General features: G+C 38.8%; 1 protein-coding gene across 7 annotated transcripts in view; it reads right to left on the bottom strand.

The window, feature by feature from the left end:
• Window positions 1-20,118, bottom strand: part of ENOX1 (ecto-NOX disulfide-thiol exchanger 1) — a 363,120-nt gene that overhangs the window by 82,787 nt on the left and 260,215 nt on the right. For 6 of the 7 annotated variants that reach the window (XM_082757951.1, XM_082757956.1, XM_082757954.1 and 3 more), the window contains 3 exons: window positions 18,616-18,822; window positions 11,502-11,735; window positions 549-761 (listed from right to left, as the gene is read on the bottom strand). In XM_082757951.1, the coding sequence (XP_082614077.1) occupies window positions 549-761; window positions 11,502-11,735; window positions 18,616-18,822 (654 nt within the window). The remainder of the gene's footprint in view (window positions 1-548; window positions 762-11,501; window positions 11,736-18,615; window positions 18,823-20,118) is intronic. The other variant, XM_082757957.1, reaches the window with a different exon arrangement.

Here is a 20,118-nt window from a genome sequence, read left to right as displayed (position 1 = left end):
AATGCATCAGCTGAGCAGTCCTGATGCCAGCAGTGGTACAGCATATTCTCCGACTGTGGGGGTGGCCTGGTATGCTGTGAATATATCCCTAAGTTTCTGAATCCTACTGCCTTTGCCTAAACCCAGGTTAAAAATATAACCTAATTGTCTTCTATACTGTAATTGGCCTGAGCTGTAACTCAAAGGTTAAAAATCACTTCTCTCCACAAAAGCATGATCTTTTTTCAGAGCAGGGAGGCTTCTGTCTGGTTCGTTCCTGAAGTGTTTCGCCTATGTAATTGTAGACATTATGCATAGAGCATGTCTTCATCTAATAATAATAATAATAATAAATAAAAACTACTGAAACTTTGCTCACCTTGAGAAATAAGCTCTTAGGAATGGTCCTTGTTCCTCCAATTGCCATAGAGTATGAAATAGGACATGAAGTAGAATATGACTGCATTGCAACTACTTACCCCCAAATAAACAAATAAAATGATAAAAAAAACCACTACCACCACCACCACCATCACTACAACACCACTGGACAAAAAGGAGTTACTTACATTGTGTCAAGATCCCTGTTAAGGCATTTTTAAAACTCTCCTTGGCTTGCTCCATCTCTTGCTCATGAGCTGCCTTTTCATTCATGAGCCGGCGAACGTGGCTGTTTGCAGACTGTACCATCGAATAAAACTGGTTTGCAGAGCGACGATTCACCTCGCCTCGCTCAATCCAGGTAAGCAGCACTGTGATGGCCTCCGAAAACTTGCTATCATCTAGAACAATCAAAACATTGGGTTTTAAATTGCGGACATAAATATCCTGTCAAGAACAGATTTTCTGCTCTGTGTCACATTAAAATCACTGTAAATCATGCTCACAGTATATCACTTGGGGCAATTTTGGGGTCCTTTGTTCTATCAGATGTAGGAAGCCAATGCTACCATGTGAAGCTTCATAAATCTTCCTTCAAGACTTGCCTTCTGCTTATTCTAATAGCTTTCTCACAATAAAAAACAGACCACATACATCCATGGGCTGACTCCTCTCTTTTGCAACAGCTCCCTTAAGCTGTTCAGCAATATGAAATGACCTTAGAGAGGAGTGAGGAGAACTTTATGTTACAAGAATCACCAAAGAAATGAAATTTATCCTTGTTAATCTTTTTGGCCAAAAGCTCAGTCTTGGAGCTTGGACTCAGCCCTACTTTTGTCAACAGATTTCACTACCATCACATTCTTAATTAATGAACAATGACTAGGCTGAACAACTTCTGCTTGAAGCACTGATTAATTACAAGGAACTGCTTTGAACAGATGATGTGTCTGTATTTATTTTGTGTCTTCAATTTGTCTGTGCTTTATTTTCAACATTTTTCTTAAAGGAGTCCAAATGAATTCAGGCAAATACCTGGATTACTGCTTTTTGATTAGCATTCACGTAGCTGAAGTTATATTTCTCTGCAGAAAGATTAACAAAACCTGGTGGCTAAATTTTGTATACTTCTTCCCCAGGTAATCTTATTTCCTCTTACAGTGCTCTCTGCTTCCTCAGAAGACTCTTAACACAGCATCCATTGCACTTCTGGCTTCATCAGGATTAAGAGGACACATTCCTTTTTAAGTCCCATTTAGAGCAAACTGCAAGAAAACGTTAGTGCAACAGTGTCTTCCGGTGGAACCATTTTTTTATGCAATTCTATCTCTCTTTTTTTTTCAGGTTTTTATTCTATAAAACTTCAATTTCCCAACAAATCATTTTAAACAGTTCATCTGGTCCTTGCTGCTTAGATTTCATCATATATTTTAGATGATAGGTACAACTTTCTGTAGAAGGTATGTCATTAAGGTATAGAGAGGTAGTATAGTTATAGCCAAAAGACATTTAAAACAAAAATTGGAAAATATTAAAACTAACCAACTGTGCAGGAGAATACAAAAATGTGGACATCGTTTCTAAGACTCTGCACTCCATGTGCAAAGAATAAAGAAATACTAATACTCAAGACATGATTTGGGCTCTTATTTCCAATCAGTAATCACTTCCATAAGAGGTGAAGAGCTTAAAGTGCAGAGAGGAAAAGTGCCGTGCTTTGTGCCCACAGCCTGTGAGGAGTAGATCTTACTTTGCCTTATCTTTAGCATCTTACTAACTGAAACATGCTTTCAGCTATAGCAATGGGATTTGCTCTCTGCTCTCTGTGAACGCATATTCACTCAATATATCTGGAAAAAAATGCAAAATAAGAGCATCATAACATCCTTTCTCTGTATGATGATGTATCTGTTGTGACTTTACATAACATGTCATTTATCATCATAATCATTCATTAAGTAATTGTCTCTGAAGAGGAAGAGGTAGTTGGGGATCTTCATTTTCTGTATTGTCCCTTTGGATTTGTCTCCACATTTTAGCTTCCCTGGATGTATACAAAGCAGGTATGCATTAAGTGGCTCCGATGAGTGAAGTTGTCTGAATATGGGCCTTAGAAAAAATACATGTAAAAAAAACTTGTGCAAAACCTCTTCACTGATAAACCAAACCACTCTCCAAGCTTCAGCCTCCTGAAATACATGGGAGCTGGATGTCACAAATCCAATACAGCCAAGAACTCACTCCTGGAACATAATGTTTATTATAATTACAGTTGTCAATAAGAATAACCTGTAATGGCTTTAGGGAATGCTAGCATGCAATTTCCAACAATCTGTAGAGTCAGGTCACCCTGAGGATGACATCAACCTGTTAACTCCAATGATGTAACAGACTGTGAGTAGAGAGTAACTGCAGCTGAATGTTCTTCTTTTTCTTTGTAGACATCATTATCTGTATCATCCCAGATAATTTATCATCCCACCAATTTATCAAACACCATTTTGAGTAAATTATCCCATTCAATGTGGGCCAAGACATGAACCTCAAAGTTGGGAGAAATGGTGCACAGAAGCACCTCTGAAGAGATACACCATGACCTGTGAAGAAAAAGTATGCAGAACTGGGCAATAACATTTCACGGAAATGTATCAGGAAAATTCTTTGCACAGAGCCATTTTCCCTTTTTCCTACTTCAGTCTCTCCACAATACATAGCTATGTGTTGTTTTGCTTCAGAATCTACACGAAATGAAAACACCCCTTCTTTTGTTTTGCTTTTATCAGGCACAGTTGGTGTGTATAAGGGATGTACATAAACATGTCATCCATCTGCCAGATGGATTCAACCCATTTAAAAGGACATGCTGAAAACTTGTTTTCGACTTACTATAATGCCAAGGAGCTGCAGAGGACTGTGGGCTTGCTATAGTTAATTCATAGCTCTGTACTAGCAGGAAAAAAAGTTTCATTGGTAAACATCAGAATCTTCATTGATTACATAATTAGAAGATACATTAAAAAATGCTAGAGGGTAATATATTCACAACAGGAGCACATTAGTTAATAAAATCTTTTATCTACAGTTCTAAAATTTCCTTATTTCACCTTCTAGAAATAGAAAAAATAGAAATATTTTTTCTATCCTTAAATCAACTGCTCAGTGACTGGCACAAGGTAACTCACTGTGAATTAATTTTCTTCATCCAGAATGCAGGGACTCTTTCTGAGCAATCAGAGGTTCACTTGGAAAATCAGATTTTTATACCAGATTGTTCATTTATTTTTTATTTAGTAGATAAATAGCAGAAGAAATGCAGCGATGGAATCTAATTTAAGCAGAGCATGAACTATCTTATGATTGCAACCATTCATTAAAAAAATAAAACAAAACTCCTAATTCTGTTCAAAATAATTCCCTTGCGGTAGGATGCACATAAATATACACTGTTTAAAAACATGCTCTTAAAATAAATTCCTTTATATAAGAAATGCTCTCATATGTAATTGTTCCTTAAAAATAAGCACACAGCAATTTATTTCTTGCACTTAAATCATCTCTCCTCCAAGTTGCAGCACTTTTTAAGTAAGTAGGATAGGATTCACCCCCTTCATGTCAACCTAAGTTTGTACACCCAGACTCTTGGTACAGTCAATGGAAAGAGTTGGACACTACCTTGATATGCTTTGTTGGTCCTGTTTTAGCTGTCTACTTGAAGGTGAGGCAAAACGTGCCTCAGAAGTGCCTGCTTCCCTCAACCGGTTGTAAAGGAAGCCTGAGGTACCCTGCTCATATTGACATGTCTGCAAGAGACATCAGCATTTGGTCTGAGGAATCCCAGCTATTACACAAGTACACCAGTTGCAGAACACCCACTCAGCTTTTGTGTACATGTGTTGGGTTTTCAAGTTACACAGCAAGCTGTGATGCACACTGTGACTTTTTCATATACCCACCTATTGTTGGGTGTCTGTTGCTGGAGATTTCCAGGTGCTGCCAGACTCAGTGCCTCTAGAGGTACGATACTTCTTATATGAACAGAAGATATTTGGAACTCAAATCCTAGCTCACAACTTAGATGAAATGAAATATAAAGAAAAGAAAATGCATCCTTACAGCTGTCTGGGAAACTGTCATTAGGGATATTTCTATGAAAAAAGGGAACAATTGTTGACAAATGTTTTGCATTTTTCTGCGTATAATTTGACGACCTCCAAGCAACCCCAACAGGCACTAACTTCTTAATAGAAAAAGCTATGACAAGAATGACTAGCAAATGTCAAACTGGGAAAAAGCATTGGAAACAAAGATTTTATTCTCAGTTTATGAAGTTTCCCTGGTGTAACACCTAGCAGAATTCAGCTCAGAGGAATCTAAAATTTTGTGACTATTTGTTTCTCAATGTTAAACACCTTCATAAGGTGCTTTCACAACTGGGGTGATGGTTTCTAAGGCCCTAGCTATTACAAAGAAGATAGATTAATCCATCACTCTAAAGCCAGGTATTCAAACACTCTTATTATTATCATTTTTATATTTGTATATATATTCCAAATATAGCCAACTTTATATTTCTGTATTTCAAAAATGACATTGTATGCTGGACTTTCAGCCAGGGCAAGATCATACATTGCAACTACAGCTGCTTTTAGCTTTGTCAGTATCTTCTCAAAGCTAGGCTTTTTCAAACACTTGAAAAATACCTGAGATAATTCACACAACCCTGGGAGCCTGTCTAAATTATAGCTATTCTGTGTTGTCCTATTGGACATGCTGTTGTCCAAAGTCAGCACATACTATCTCTTGATCCTAATCTTGCTCCCCTAATGCAGTCTCTTAGGCTTGCAAGGAGATGTTTAAGGACAGAGCTGTTGTTCGTTATCTTAATGCCTGCACCTAGAGAGCATATGCTCATTGCATATGCTTTAGTTTGCATTAATGATCTCATTTTTCTCTGGCCCTTCTGTGAAACAGGAAGAGCTAGGTATGCCTTTAAGCTCTGCCTGGACCAGAAGAAATCCAGTTAACAAACAACTCTTGAAGGTATCACTGCATCTGAGAATGTCTGTGCCACAGGGTACATTGAGAGGGGACAAGATCCATGGGCTGCATCCCATCCATCTGCCTCTGACTGACGGCTTGTCCTCTGCCAGCTGTAGCTGTACCACAGGAAGATGTGTCCCCTGCCTCATGCCCACCAGCTCAGCACCGTCCACTTGCTGGCGGTTACACACCCTCAGGTCTGCCTGCAGCTGCCCATCTGATCACATCCCACAGCCAGTTTGTCAAACTGAGCCCAATTATCACAGGAAAGGGGCAGAAGCCAACTCAGGTTGCAGAATGCTTCACTCCATATAACTGCAGCAGTGAGGATGTTTGAGCAAGGTTACTGTTAATCTGACTTCTGATCTGATAATTTGTTAGACTGTAACTAAGATTTCTAAGCTGCAAGCACTGAATTCAAAACAAAAAATGACAAACCCCAGTGCGTGACTGATGTGGGTGAATCGGGTCAGAGAAAAGGTGTAGTAACATCACTCATCAGCAAGTTCAACCCAGTTCCCCTGTGCATCAGGAACAATTTACTTTCCAGCACACGCTACTCTTGGTGCCACAATGATGACCTATTTTTCTCTTGGCTTAAGAGCTTCTCCTGCACAGAGTGTCTGGCACTGACCTAGAAACACAACTCTTCAGTCTGCTACCCTCACCTTCTTTTTTCCCTGCTCAAATACTTTATATAACTGTGCCACACACCACACACATCAGTCTGGTGCTTTGGGGATTAATAGCAATTTTAACCCAATGGTACTGCATAATAAGTGAGAATCTGGGAATAAATATTCTTACTGCCAAAGAGTTACTTTAAAGAAAGATTAATCATCCACCTTACTCTTTCTTAACTATATGCTACCCTAGAGAAACTTTTGCAGTTATGTAATAAATGAGTAAGTGAAACTAGATTATACATATATATATGTATGTTTACTAAAAGATATCTTAAAAGGAAATCTCTCCTCCCTGTATCACCAAACTCCTTCCAAATTCAGTCATGCAAGATTCTTCTAGGGGTAGGTGTTTTGTGTGAGACAGAGAAATCCATTATCTTATCCTGCTGATGCCATTATTGCCAATAAAAAGTAATTATGAAGGTACTGAGTTTCCTCCCTATTTCTCAAAAATCACACCACAAACTTTCAGATCAGTGAGCTGCAATTTCCCAGTTCATAGTAATTAACTCGAGTCGTTTTGCAGTGCTGCACATTTAATCAAGTGGGTTTATAATAAAACCTTAAAATTTGCATTGATATAATACAGATTAGGTGAGGGAGGGCACTTTTGGTAACACACTTAACAGCAAATGTATTTCTTGCAGGTTTACAGAATGAGGTACCAAGTGAAGTGGGTTATCAGGCCACTGATAGCTGAACCCACCTTCCGCTCTTTTGCCAGGAGACAAAACCACCCTTGCAATGTGCCTGCTCGTAGCCCCTGACTGATGCACTCTGAGCCAGATGTATAGTGCCACAGCAGATGTCAGCAGCATATGGAAGAAGGAAGGAGAAGATGATAATCTTAAGGAACAGGGAGGGTGAGCGAACAGATTTGATGCTAAAGCCTCAAAGCATGTCTATTGTAGGTCTGTGCCTTGATATACTACTAATAAAAAAAGACTGTGCTAAAAAAAGGTTTGGAGTCTTTCAGCGACAATTAAACCTGGAACACATTAGAGTTGTTAGGAGGATCTCAGCTTTGCCTCCCTCTTCGACACAGACTGGTGCTGAGCTCTATCCCATCAGTGTGAGACCTGCCTCTCTGGATAACTGTGCTGTGTCTGCAGCACTCCCCAGATCTGGCTCTCAAGTGCAGAGCAAGACCGACAACAGCGCAGTTTTCTTCTCAGTGAAATATCCTATTTCCCAAGCAATTAAATGTTGTTTATATTTCAAACGATGTTCAAGGGTTGAGATTGTCAGGCTTGATGTTACCTGAATCTTGCACAAGATGCATCCCCAGTTAGTTCACTCTACTGTAACTGCCATCTATTTATTTAAATTTCCAATCTGTTCTCTCTTCAGGGGATAATACAGTGCCTGGCAAAGCAGCAGCTTCTCAATTTTTCAAATTATTATATATATTTTTTAAATGGAATACCACAAGAATAACTTTCCTGTGCTCATAAAGAGACACTGTATTTAAAACGGAGGTAAATATCAGGGTATTGCATATGACTTGCAGATGTTTATGTCTCTTTTTCGCAAAATATTTAAAAAACAGATAGTCAGATAAGAAGAGATGTCTTTGTTAAATGGTGGAACTACGTAACTACTTGCAGCAAATAAGACAGACGTAACATTTTAAGGGAGCTTATTTGCAAGAAGTGATTTCTGAAGATGATACCATTAGGTACAGATATGCTTGAATTAAGAATACCATAACGTTTGAAACTCTGCTTTGAAACACAAATGTCATAAGCACACAGATTAAAATGATTTGTTCCAATACACCTGACAGAGCAGCATTACACTTAAAGATGAAAGGTTCAGTTCATCTCTAGTTGTGTGATGTTCTGGGCACCACGTTACTCAACCATTTATATAGCACCCAGGAAAACAGATGTAAGAATATGCAAATTTGATCCCAAATATCTATCGACACATCTCACTGCGCAGTAATAACACATCTGATTTAATACCGAGGAATCAAAATCTGAAATACATGCATGAAACAAGAAAGCTGCAATGAACCAGAAGAAAAGAAGGTCACATTTTTATAATATAATAGCAAAAGGCATAATATTTTGATGTGTTTGTTTGCGTAAGAACTCAAGGACTATTCTCAAAGCTCTTTAAGGAGAACAGTTCACGTTGACGGTAACATTTCACTGTAAGAGATCCTGATTTTTCAGAAATCATATCTACAAAATTATTGAGACTTTTTTGAGGAAACACAGACTTTTAACTAAGGCAAGAGGATCTCAGAAAGCAAGCTAGAAGTTTAATTAACCCAAGTTGGGCTTAGCTTTTATCTTACTCCTTGGTGATCAGACAATGGCTTTTGAAACTATTTGCACATTTACATCCAACTTTGGAATAATTGAGTCAAAAATTAGGTTTGAAAAGCACCTTTTGAAAAAGTGAAATTTTGCTTTACTATTAAAAACAAAAAAAAAACAAAAAAAAAAAACAAAAAAACTTATTTTTTAATTAATTAATTAATTATTCTCCCTTCAAGTCGACTTTAGTGGTTTGAAAGGTCAAAAAAGGGAAAAAATAACTCCCTATACAAAATTCAAAATTATCTGCCAGTTACTGCCACATCAGGTGTCTTTAGCACATGAGATAAATAGGAATAAGCTGGCAATACTGGGATGAGATTTTGCAGCCAAGTCTGGTACACAAAAACAATGATTTCTTTAAGTCTTATGCTGCAGTTTGTGGGAGGTGAAAAAGATATTGTCACCTCTATTATAGACACAATAAATATCTAAAGACCATAACAGAGAACTATCTGATGAGCCTAGTTCATCTCTGCTCACCAACAGATTTCCTTGCTGTCAGGAATTTCCAAGGTTATTTTGACAACAAAAGTTCCTTGGACTCAGACCAAGTTGTCTACATCTGTGATTGCAGAGCAGTATCTTGGGATGACAGATGTTTAGCTATCTTGGCTTGCTTTTCAGCTAGTGTTGCTCAGTGAAGTTCTGGAGGCACTGCAGGTGCTGCAACCTGCATGTTGGGCACCTGCAACTCTACCTCATGAGTTAGCAACAGAGCTCAGAACACTTTTGAAGTGGGTACCATGGGAAGGTCATGACTTTCCTTAAGAAAATAACTGCAAGGCATCTGCTCAACAACCAGTCTTTCAAGGTAAATCCTTCCAAGAACAGATATATTTTGATGGATGGATTGTCCAGGATTTTGAAGCAATGCAAATCTGGTGCTACCGAGAGAAATGATATTTTGACCCCAAGTTTATAAATATACGTATGTATAAATATATGCATATATATATCTTCTGTTAGCTTCACTGAAGCCCACATTTAAATTCTGAGTGTGTGATGACATGAACTGACCCTTGTCAGAGTAAGAGACTGTAGATTTACCTCTAGTTTTAGGATGTCACACAGGGGCTCATGGTGAATCTGTGTTGCCCAAGGGAGGTTTTAATATTCTACGCTCTCCCTCATAGGTGCCAAGATGCTATTGGAAATGCAGCAGCATGCACCAGTGAAATTACTGGATTGCATTTCTCCTTTCTAGAGTACCTAGTACAGGAGACAACCCAGTGAGAATGGAGGGGGCTTCTTTGCATTCTCCATCTCCAACAGTCTATACAGACACAGAACTGGTGCTGTTAATCTCACTAAAAGTCAATGGTTTATTAAAACCATTCTTAAAACTGCAATATGTTTTGCTGCTGGATTATAGTGATTTTTAACCCTTTAAAAATAATCTTAACATTTTGGTTTCTTAATTTCTTATATTTAGTTCTGTATGTTTCCAAAAGTTTATTTTAATTTCCAGAGAAGTAGTTGGCCTCTATCATGATCAAAACATTGCTATATTAAACTTGTGAATATATGACAAGCTCTGGTCAAATGTCCTTCAAGAGAACCAAAGCTCTAAAAACTTGGAATAAGCTTTAATTAAGCATGGAAACTTCCCAGATTGAAAAGAAAAGCTATTCTAAATATAAGTGTCTGAAACATCTTGCAAAAACCCACATTCATTTGCCCTAAGCAATGGCCAGCCATATGGAAGAAATTGCCCAGACTTCTTGCATTTTCTGGCTTAGTTCAGGAAACCTCTAGGCCTTGCTACATAAAGAAAAACTTCCCTATAAAAGATTAACTTCTAAAATATTCAATTGAAAACAGATTCTGGGAACAGATGGATCTAAAGCTGTATTGTATTGCATAACCTCTAGAGAAGCTGGACTGGAAGCTAGGTAAGAAATAAAAATTCTTATACATGGACTTCATTCTTCCTTTCCTCCTGGTCTATCAATCCCTCTGGGTTATTTTACCAATCTCTCAGTTATTTAAATTGTTATTTAATAGTGAAGCATATGTGGTCAGAATATCAGTAAGCCAAACTAGCAAGCAGCTGATGTAACAGTAACCAATGCAGTACTCAACGAGACAGTAGGGTGCATCTCTGCTCCATGCTCCAAGGATGCAACACTTTGCAATGTCCTCCTGCAGCTTCCCAAACACGTTTCATAGTTAGAACAGAGGCCAGCGTGTTGACAGCTAGATACCCTATGTCTAATCTGTGTAATTCCGAAACAGTGGCAAGAATCAGTTTCTTGTGACCTGGCACACAGTAAAGTAATGTGCTTGGCTACCACATGGGGAAAGAATGCCAAACACAGTTGCTAAATGCTTAATGAAAACAAACACAACTCTAAGAGGTATGAGGCATTGTTTATGTGACTTTTTATTACTTCTTTACTATGAATATTTTTATTTCTTTGCTTCTTGCTTTGTTTGTTAACTTTAAAAGACAGAAATCATTAAGCTTCAACTTTATAAAATACTAACTTGGCGAGTGTTCCCAGACAAAAACAAATAAGCAAGCAAACCATGAAGAAAACAATACGTTATCTTGCACATGTACTTCTACCCCTAAAGAGGGAATGAAAGAATGGATGGTGTGTGCCAGAGATAAATTGTGCCACTGCAACTGAGGCAATGTTAAAATGTGGTTCATGAAGGCAATTTAAATAACAGGAGTTAGGACACTCACATGCATGTAATATAATAAAATATCTCCCAGTGAAATAGAAGCATTTTAAGAATCAGGGTTTTAATATGAAGGATGTGTGTAACAACCTGTCTTATTATGAGATAATTTCCAAAGCAGATGATGACATCAACTGAGTAGAAAAAAACCCCACTCTATAGTTTTCTAAAAGTTGTGTTTTGGCTGTTAAAGCACAGCTAGATGGACAGATGCTATACATTCCTAGCAGGTGGGTGAGTATCATTACCACTGACATAAAAATGGCAGAGGAATAGGGAAAGGCTAACAGGTCAGGTAATGAAATACATTGGAGAGAAATTACCTCCCCTGTTCTGACTTCTGGATAGCTCCTGCTTTTAAGGCATAATGCACTGCAAAGTATCAAATGCTGCTTACCTTTCAATTTTTCAGCCAGCAAAGCAGCTTCGTGTTCGGAATAATGCATTATTGCCGGAGGAGAAGGAGGGCGCAGTCTGTCTTCTTCCATTTTGCGTCTGTGGCGTTCTTCTCGGGCCAGCATTCTTTGTTTGCATTCCCATTCATAAAAGTCATCTCTTGCCTGAGCAAAATCAACATGAAGGCGACCTGAATCCTTTTTGTCTGTGCTAGATCCTAATCTCATGCGGTAACCTGAAACCAACAAGCAGAACTAACTGTTGCAGGACTTCTTTGCTCATTTTTTCTTTATTTTTTTCCCCTCAAGTGCAGTTAAAATGTACATTCACATATTCCCCCTTATCTATGCAAGGTCTATTGATCATTATGCTTTTACAGGAAGATAAACATTCATCCACTTTTTTTTTTTTTTTTTTTTTTTTTTTTTTTTTTTTCCTCCTTGTAATTTTCTGCATCACCTATCAACGTAATAGATGAGATGAAAAAGTAACCCCAAAGGTACAGAATCTACATTCCTGCTTAGAAGTCACTCCAAGTATATCATTTTTCTAGCTGATACTCCTAACATTTCTAAAAGCAAAGGCCAGTTAAACAAAAACAAATACTAAACAAACTATGTTTGTTTGAATGTAAAGTCCTTCTCCTGATCCTGTTTAGGTCATGTACAGTTTAGCATTACTTTCCAGCCTGCCAATGGAATAAGAAGTGTGGGAAAAGTCTGAAATTTATAACACTATCACCATAAATGAATGAGAAAAGTGTGCTATGTAAATTTCTGGGTCACAAAGAGGGTGATGTCATATCTGTGTTGATGCTAGATCTCAAATTTTGAAGCCTCCCAATTGAAAATACCACATCTCAATAATCTGGCATCAAACATAAACCACCTACAAGTTAATCTGATATGAAGTCAATAATAATTCAAAAAAACATTAAGTTGAGCATTCTTTAAACTAATTTTAAGAGCATGGAGGGATTTATTAGACATTTGCAAGACCTTTTTCAAAACTAATAATGAAATCTGTCACATCTCATCTTTAGCAATCTTCTACATATTCATAATTTGGTTGATGTGTCATATGCTAAAGCTACCAGACTACAAAGGCTTTGTTTAAGTCAGAGCCTATATAACAGCACAACAGGGCCCTGCCCTGTACTGAAGCCCTTGACTGCATTCAAAGGATGAACAAATCACATCAAAGCTATAGAAGGAGACTTTCATGCCCATAGTGTGGAAGAGCATATGCTGGGCATCAACCTTTTTTCTAGTTCTATTTTGAAGACTGAAAGTTACTCACAGAGCAGTTTCTCTAACTTTTAAAATGCTGATGCAGGGAAGATGAGAGAACCCCAGATAGAAAGCTGTAAACAGAGCCTTCAGATACAGGTAAAACTAATTAGTCTGCACAGGACTAGCTCAAATTTCCCCATGTCAACATGCTGTAGTGGCCTCAGGAGGAGAACATCCCGGCAGCATTCTCAAATCATGGGATGCTATGGAAATGAACTCTGTGCTGAGCTGGTACATCAGAGGCTCTTCAGAAACATGCACTACTATAACCATTGTGAAATAGCCCCAGGGACAGGAAGCCGCTGTTAAAAATGGCAGAAAAAGTGGTGTTTCTTCCATTTGAACATCAATCCAAAAGAACCTACCTTTCAGTCTTATGATTTGCCTGTGGTTTGAAGAGCTTCAGCACCTCACCACTACAGTTAAAACTCCCTTTCAAACTCTCTCCAGGGACAGCAAAGTTAAGGCTTGTGTAATAGAGTAGGAGCATCTTCGCAAAAATGCGTATCTAGGCATGCTCTGTTTGTTTTACTGATGTAAAAACATCTTGATGTATGGATACAAGGGACTGGCTGTACTACAGCACACATGAAACCACAGCTTCAAAGATATCCACATATGTAATGACCCTTTCAAAACAAAACAAAAAGAGAAAAACAAACAAACAAATAACAATCTGTGTGCCTTTTGCTTGACATTTTCCTTTCAGGCATCTTGTGGAGTTCAGCTAAGTAGTTGTTCAGTGAGGAAGAGGTATGTCTTTCATGTTCCATCAAGAACTCTAGATGGAAAGCTCAAGTTAAGCATCTCAGAGGTCCCTCAAAGCCTGAAGGTGACAAAAACTTCTATGGACCAGACCAAGACTGGTCTCCTAGGTGCACAAGCTTATGGTGCAGAGAGGTTAACAAGGGGTTTGTCTGTCACTTTAACATGTCCTCTACTTTGCACAGCTTTCTCTTGCTCAGCGGAATACACACTACTTTCTCTACAATAAGAGTACTTGTGGTCTTAAACATAGCTGTAGACTTTATCCATTGAAACATAACAGAAGAAGGGTGTGGGTGACCTGTCAGACCTGGAGATCTGAACTAATAAGAAGGTAATTTGGGGGTTTTATTCACAGGGGTGTAGGCATGAAGGGGTCATTGGTGCAGTTACTCTGATAACCATGACAAATGTTTCTCCCCAAGATGCATTCCTCAAATAGTGACTGTTCTGTGCCAAAACAGCATTATCAGCAATGTGAAAGGACACTGCCAGGGTGTCAGGTCTCGTGAACCTAAAATTAGATCTCCCATCTGGGCTGCACTTTCCAGGAAGACACAGTCTCTCTTCCTCTCCCTTGTCTTTTGCCTCCCTTGGCTGGAGCACACTGGGTATGGACACACTGAGAAATGCAGTCCTGTAGGAAGCACGACCCTTATGGTCCTCAAAGCCCCACTTATTCTGAACAAAGAACTACTGGAAAGGACACTCTATCTACACCTTGTGCGTGCACCTGCAAAGTTGAGTCTTACTGAAGTCTTACCTTATTTTTGAAGTAAATGGGGATAGTGGGAAAAAACACAAATGGTGTAAATTGAAGTCCAAAACACAGCATCCTCTGTAGCACTGGACAAATGGCTCCCTCAGGTAACCAGTTTAAGTGCCTCCAAATTAATAGAGTTTTGAAATTGGCAGTGAACCACATTGAGAAAATTGCATTGCTTGTTTAACTGCTAAGACTGAAGATGGCCAGTCAGACAGTGGTTTCCCCAGGCACAGAAACCTAGACTGACCTTAGTCAGAAGGGACCTTGGGCATCATCTAGTCCAATCCCCTCCTCAGAGCAGGGTTGGTTTCAAAATTATATCAGGCTGCTCAGGGCTTGGCATCTTTCCCTTCACAAAAAAAAAAAAAAAGTAAATGCCTTTTTGGCATGGCTTCTTGCATCCTCCTAAATCAGGAATGGGGGACACTACAGGACCAAACACATCCCTGGTGAAGATCAGAGTCCTTGACAGGCCAATAGCCAGAAAGGCACTGTGTAGGGTAGGGTGCATGACTTGCAGGACCAATTTTATATATGGGATCCTCAGGCACCCATCTGTAACGGCACATCTGAGCTGCATGGCAGCTGAAAGGCTTGTTCTTTTTCAATGCCATGTATCCTTATTGATGTTCAAAGGTATTTAAATGCATGTGAAAATCATCTGCCTTTTCCCCCTTCAAGCATGGGCAAGGAATTGCCCTCACAAAACCTTTTTCCCAGTTCTTCGCTCGGGACTGCAGCTAGCACTAACTGTGTGCCTGGCCTGTCATTTTTAATTTCAGTTTTGCGCACACAATGGCAGGGGAAAAAAAGTCTGGGAACATGCCAAGATCCTCACTTTAAAGGAGCAGCAGCAGGAAAAATTAATGAGGGTGCTAAATAAAAATCAAACACGTTATTTCCATATCACAGATCTAGTAAAAACTCTGTGGCTTGACTTACCTTTGAGTGTTGCTATATTGGGGACCAGGCAATAGCTGCTAACTGGGGATGTAGATCAGAGTGCTGGTGATCAGTGAGAACATGAAATAAAAGCCAGTACACAGTACTAAATGGAAATCCACACGGGAAAATATCAGCATAGGAAAAATGTATCCTTGGGCTTTTTGGGATACGAGCAGGTCTGTTTGTTCCTTACTTCCAATCCAGGGCCATCAATGTTTGCAGGAGTTACTGAATTGTCATGAATTGTCAGCCACAAGACTAAAGTACACAGTTTGAAGAAAGAGCTTTCTCATGGGGTGGCATATTGATTTTAGCCTTTTCCTTGGGAGATCAAAATGAAACTTTCAGGGCTAAATGAGAACATATCAGCTCAACTTTCTTTAACATTAGTTTCTACCCATCTCCCAGTCTCCTTTTATACACTTTTAGTTGGGAATAGAAACGAAAAAACTCAGTGAATAATCTACTTAATGAATTTTCTAATCACTTGCAATACTCTGATGATAAGCACAGGATAAATACTAAGTTTGATGAGATTAGATGAGGTAGAGAGATAAAACTGATTAGGTAGACAAAACTGTCATTATATTACAGATATCAAAGGCATGATTCCTCCCTAATATAACACGCATACTGTATTTACCACAAATTCTGTTTATTTTTTGTCTCTTATAGGGAAATGAAAAAGCCTTAACAATATGCTTTTCCCCCATCATTTCAGAATACATTATGTTTGAAAGATTGATTAGAAAAACTCAAAATTTCAGATCAAATAAAACGTGCCATTGTCTAATGCCTGACCTCCCTGCTTTTCAGTGCTGGGGGAGATTCAGTGCTCCTTGTTTCATCTGCAGAGGTCTGCAGAAATCACTGCTGGTGGCAAAAAGATAGCTGGCTGCTATGTGCCCCTGCTTTTCTCCTTCCTTCTTCTCAGCTCCACTGTTGTTTTTGTTTTCTTTGTTTTTCTTGTTTTGTTTTTAACTTTTTATTTATTTATTTATTTATTTATTTATTTATTTTCCCTGATCTGGTCAGAAACACTAAAAGTTTTAGAAGCAAGGAAAGGACTGGAAGAAATGAAAATGGGAGAGAGAGTGGAACAGGCAGTGAAGGCAGTAGTGTGACTGATGAAAGGAAAAGGAAGAAGGAAGGATGTGAGAACAACACAGAGAAAAGGATTGGGAACTCGGAAATAAGCTGGCATCAAAATCAGAGAGGAAGGATAAGGAAGGTAATCTGCCTCCTCCGTCTCTGCTCGATTCTTTTGTTATAGGTGCACACTTAAGTGAGGACACACAGCAGCACAGGGAATTTTCTAGTAATCATCAGATCTGGTGCTCTGGATTTTTCTGTAGAAAGTTAAAATTAAACTTCACTTGGAATGAAACAAAGGGTGCACTCAACTGCAGAGAAGCAGGAAACTGAGCTATCAGGATGCTGACGCTGCCCCAGGATGGCAGTCTGTATGTTTCTGCAGTTTTCTCTGGCCTCTTTCTTGCTACTGTTTCTTTTATTATATACAGCAATCCCAGCTCCTACTGAATTTGTGAGCTTCTTCTCACCTCCTCCACAAGTGCTCTGTTACTGCTGGAGCTGGAGCCTCCATAGGACAGAAGCTGGAAACTGGGAAATGTGCTGCCTCTTCTTACTACTGAGAGGTCTGTAATCCCTCTCTATAAACTCCAGTGTTATAGAAGTAATAAGTGAATAAGCACATAAGCAGGAAGGATGGAAAATGGGAAGAGAGGATGAGGAGGAAGGAAGAAATGTGGTAATAATAATAATAATAATAATAAATAAAATAAAATAAAATAAAATAAAATAAAATAAAATAAAATAAAATAAAATAAATAAAATAAAATAAAATAAAATAAAATAAAATAAAATAAAATAAAATAAAATAAAATAAAATAAAATAAAATAAAATAAAATAAAATAAAATAAAAAAAAAACAGGAAGAAAAATACATAATGGAATGGAGATCTGGAAGAAGCATTAAAATTCAGATATATTCTAAAGAAATCTTTACATAGGTCTCATAAAATTCATGATTTTGTGGAGCTCATTGAACAGATATTTAAAGCATGCAGTCAAGTTATGAAAAAGAAAAAAAAAAAAAAAAAGAAACAAAAGAGCAAGCTTTTTCCTGACAATACATTTCAACAGCTCATATGTTCTTTTTCTTTTATTTTTTATTTTTATTTCCCTTTCTTTCATTTAAGATGTAGCCAATGATGATTTGAGAAACCACTGGTTTCTAACTGTGTGAGCTTGCTATGGCCACCTAAGGGACATTGAAACTATGTCCTTGCTGCTAAACAAAAGATGGTTAGGATGGGAGCTCAGACAAGATATGCTGAATTGTTATCTCCCTAGTGCCCTTTTGGGTGGTCCCAGGAGGAGTCCTCAAGGTTACCCTACACAAGGTGGTAAGCAAATCTGTGTCAATTGGTCTTGGCCAAGTAGTAGTCTCTGGCACTGTTCATTTATGAATACCTTGCATGAGGGGTGAATGTGTTGTGGGGCAAAACAAAGACAGGGGATCCTCCAGGACCTGAAAGGAGTGATGAACCAGCCCGTGGAGATACACACAAGGGATGGGGTCTAGCTCAGGGTGGTGAAGGAGGGCTCAGGTAGGAAGCCAATCCTCATGTAAAGGAGGCTATAACCTTACAAGTGCTTCAACAGTCACTGAAGACTGATTTGAGAAAGCAAAGATGGTTTTCTTCTTTTTTTTTTTTTTTTTTTTCTTTTTCATGTGAGTTAGATTTTTTAGTCTGTTCCTTTGCTGGAAAACAAAGGAGGATCTGAAATTTTACACCTGAAGTTCTGTGGTGCTCATTGTCCTGGGAGTCAAAAGGCACAGCCTTTTGGGTCTCAGAATCCAACCCAGGTGACTGCTGAATACATGCACACATAAAGGTAGACTTTATTCAGACTGCACTGCAAATCTATAAAAATATGCCAATGAAATTGCCAAGCTATCACAGAAATTGGCATTGGAAACCAGCAGCGTTCCTGGCCTGGTGCCCTCCTCTTTCTACAACCTGTGAGCAAAACTACATAAACCTGTGTAAATCAAAAATAAGATTGCTCTGTAGTGAATTTCAGGGTCTGTTGCATTGTCGTGGGATGGCAGGAAATTGCTCTTGGGTATGCAACGTACAAAACAGAGCACAAGTCTTGGCAAACACAGGGATATACAGAATTGCCCCTTGCCAGTCCATGCTAGAGCCACTGAGTTTAAAAAAGGACTTGCTGGGATAAAAGCTAAGAAAATAAGCAAACATTAGCATCACAAAATACAAATGAGAAGCAAGGAAAATCCATTAAAGAATGTGAAGTACCAGAAAGGTAAATGGCTTTATCAACCATGAACTCCTCTGCAAAACGAATGTGACAAAAATTCTTCTTGCTTTTCCGAATTGCTGTTATATCTCCACACTGCTCAAAGACTTCCTGAATAATTTCCTCCGTTGCGTTTTCTGGTAATCCTCCAACAAACACTGTTTTACACCCAGGAGGTCTCTCTCTTGTTGAAGGTGGTGGAAGATCTAAGTCAAAACAGAAATCACATTGGAATACAAAATTCGTCTTTTGATCCACTGGTTCTATTCATTCCCCTAATCAGTTCTGGGCAGCAACAGTTATTTGACATAGCATTGAGGCAGGAGAGAGGGAGAAGCAAAATAATTGAATAGTGCAGAGATTGTCCAAAACTGGCTACTTGAATCTAAACCTTTTCAAGTTTTAGGTGGTTTTTCAGAGTCTAATTCCTGCCACTGCGGGTCATTCTCCAGGCGGGAAGGTCTAAAAGGATCTTTCTTTTCCCTGCACAGTCTCCTGTTAGAAAATACACAAAAATAGAAAATACTCTGTTTCAAAGCAGGCAAACTTCCGTACCTTCATCATCGCTGGCTCATAACCAGCACTCGCCACACTCACTAGTGTGCCAGTTTAAGCCCCCTGAAAACAAACCCATGCTGCATATAGTTTAGGAAGCCAGGACTGGATAACCTTCCCTGGTCTTAGCATAATTTAATTTCTTTCTCAGAGCACAGAAGCACAGCAAACAGAAAAACAAAGCGGGAAACACGATGAAGTGACAACATGATGAAAGCGCTCTGCCGGTTATCTGTTCTGTCTTTGTGCCAGATAATGGAGTGGACGCCAGCATGCAGGAAGGATAAACTCACTGTTAACAAGTGCTCGTGAGATGGAGTGGCTAGAAATTTTATTTTTATGTATATATATATATGTATACACACAAATCAGAGAACTATTAAATTTTTGAGGGCTGTATGAAAAATATGCTCTGTCATAACATTTTACCTTGTTTATATGCAGATTGCTAGAGCACTCCTCTAACAGTAATTCTCTGAGCAGGAATCTCTGATTGATATGAATTAGTTTTTTGGCCCTTTATCACAGTAAAGGGGGTTACAACCTTAAAATATCCATATATATATTTGCACACACAGCCAGTTTGATTAAACCATGATCTGGGTACACTGCAAATCCACAGCACCAGACTATTTGCTTAAATTTCTCTTTTGTCTTCATAGTGATGCTGCAAGCAGCTGGTCTGATGGCTATGAAACCAGATTCCTGGGGCTAACACACTCAAAATTAGGCTCTGTACTTTGTCCTGACAGTAGTGGCTCAGTGGGAAGTTTTCCATTTGCATGAAGTCCCCAGAAGGAGCAGAAGAAAGCCTAGTCCCCAAAGAGGAGAAGCAACTCATCTGCATGCTGCCTCCCCAAAACTGGCATGGCTCGGAGAAATCTACAGCATGCAGGAGCCACTTCTGACTTGAACTTCTCTGAAGGACATCCCCAGAGATGGTTCTC

Source organism: Aythya marila (genome assembly GCF_965140915.1).
Source record: "Aythya marila genome assembly, chromosome: 1".
NCBI classification, from domain to species: Eukaryota; Metazoa; Chordata; class Aves; order Anseriformes; family Anatidae; genus Aythya; species Aythya marila.
Note: the sequence above shows the minus strand (reverse complement) of the source record. Positions and strands in the feature narration are given on the sequence as shown.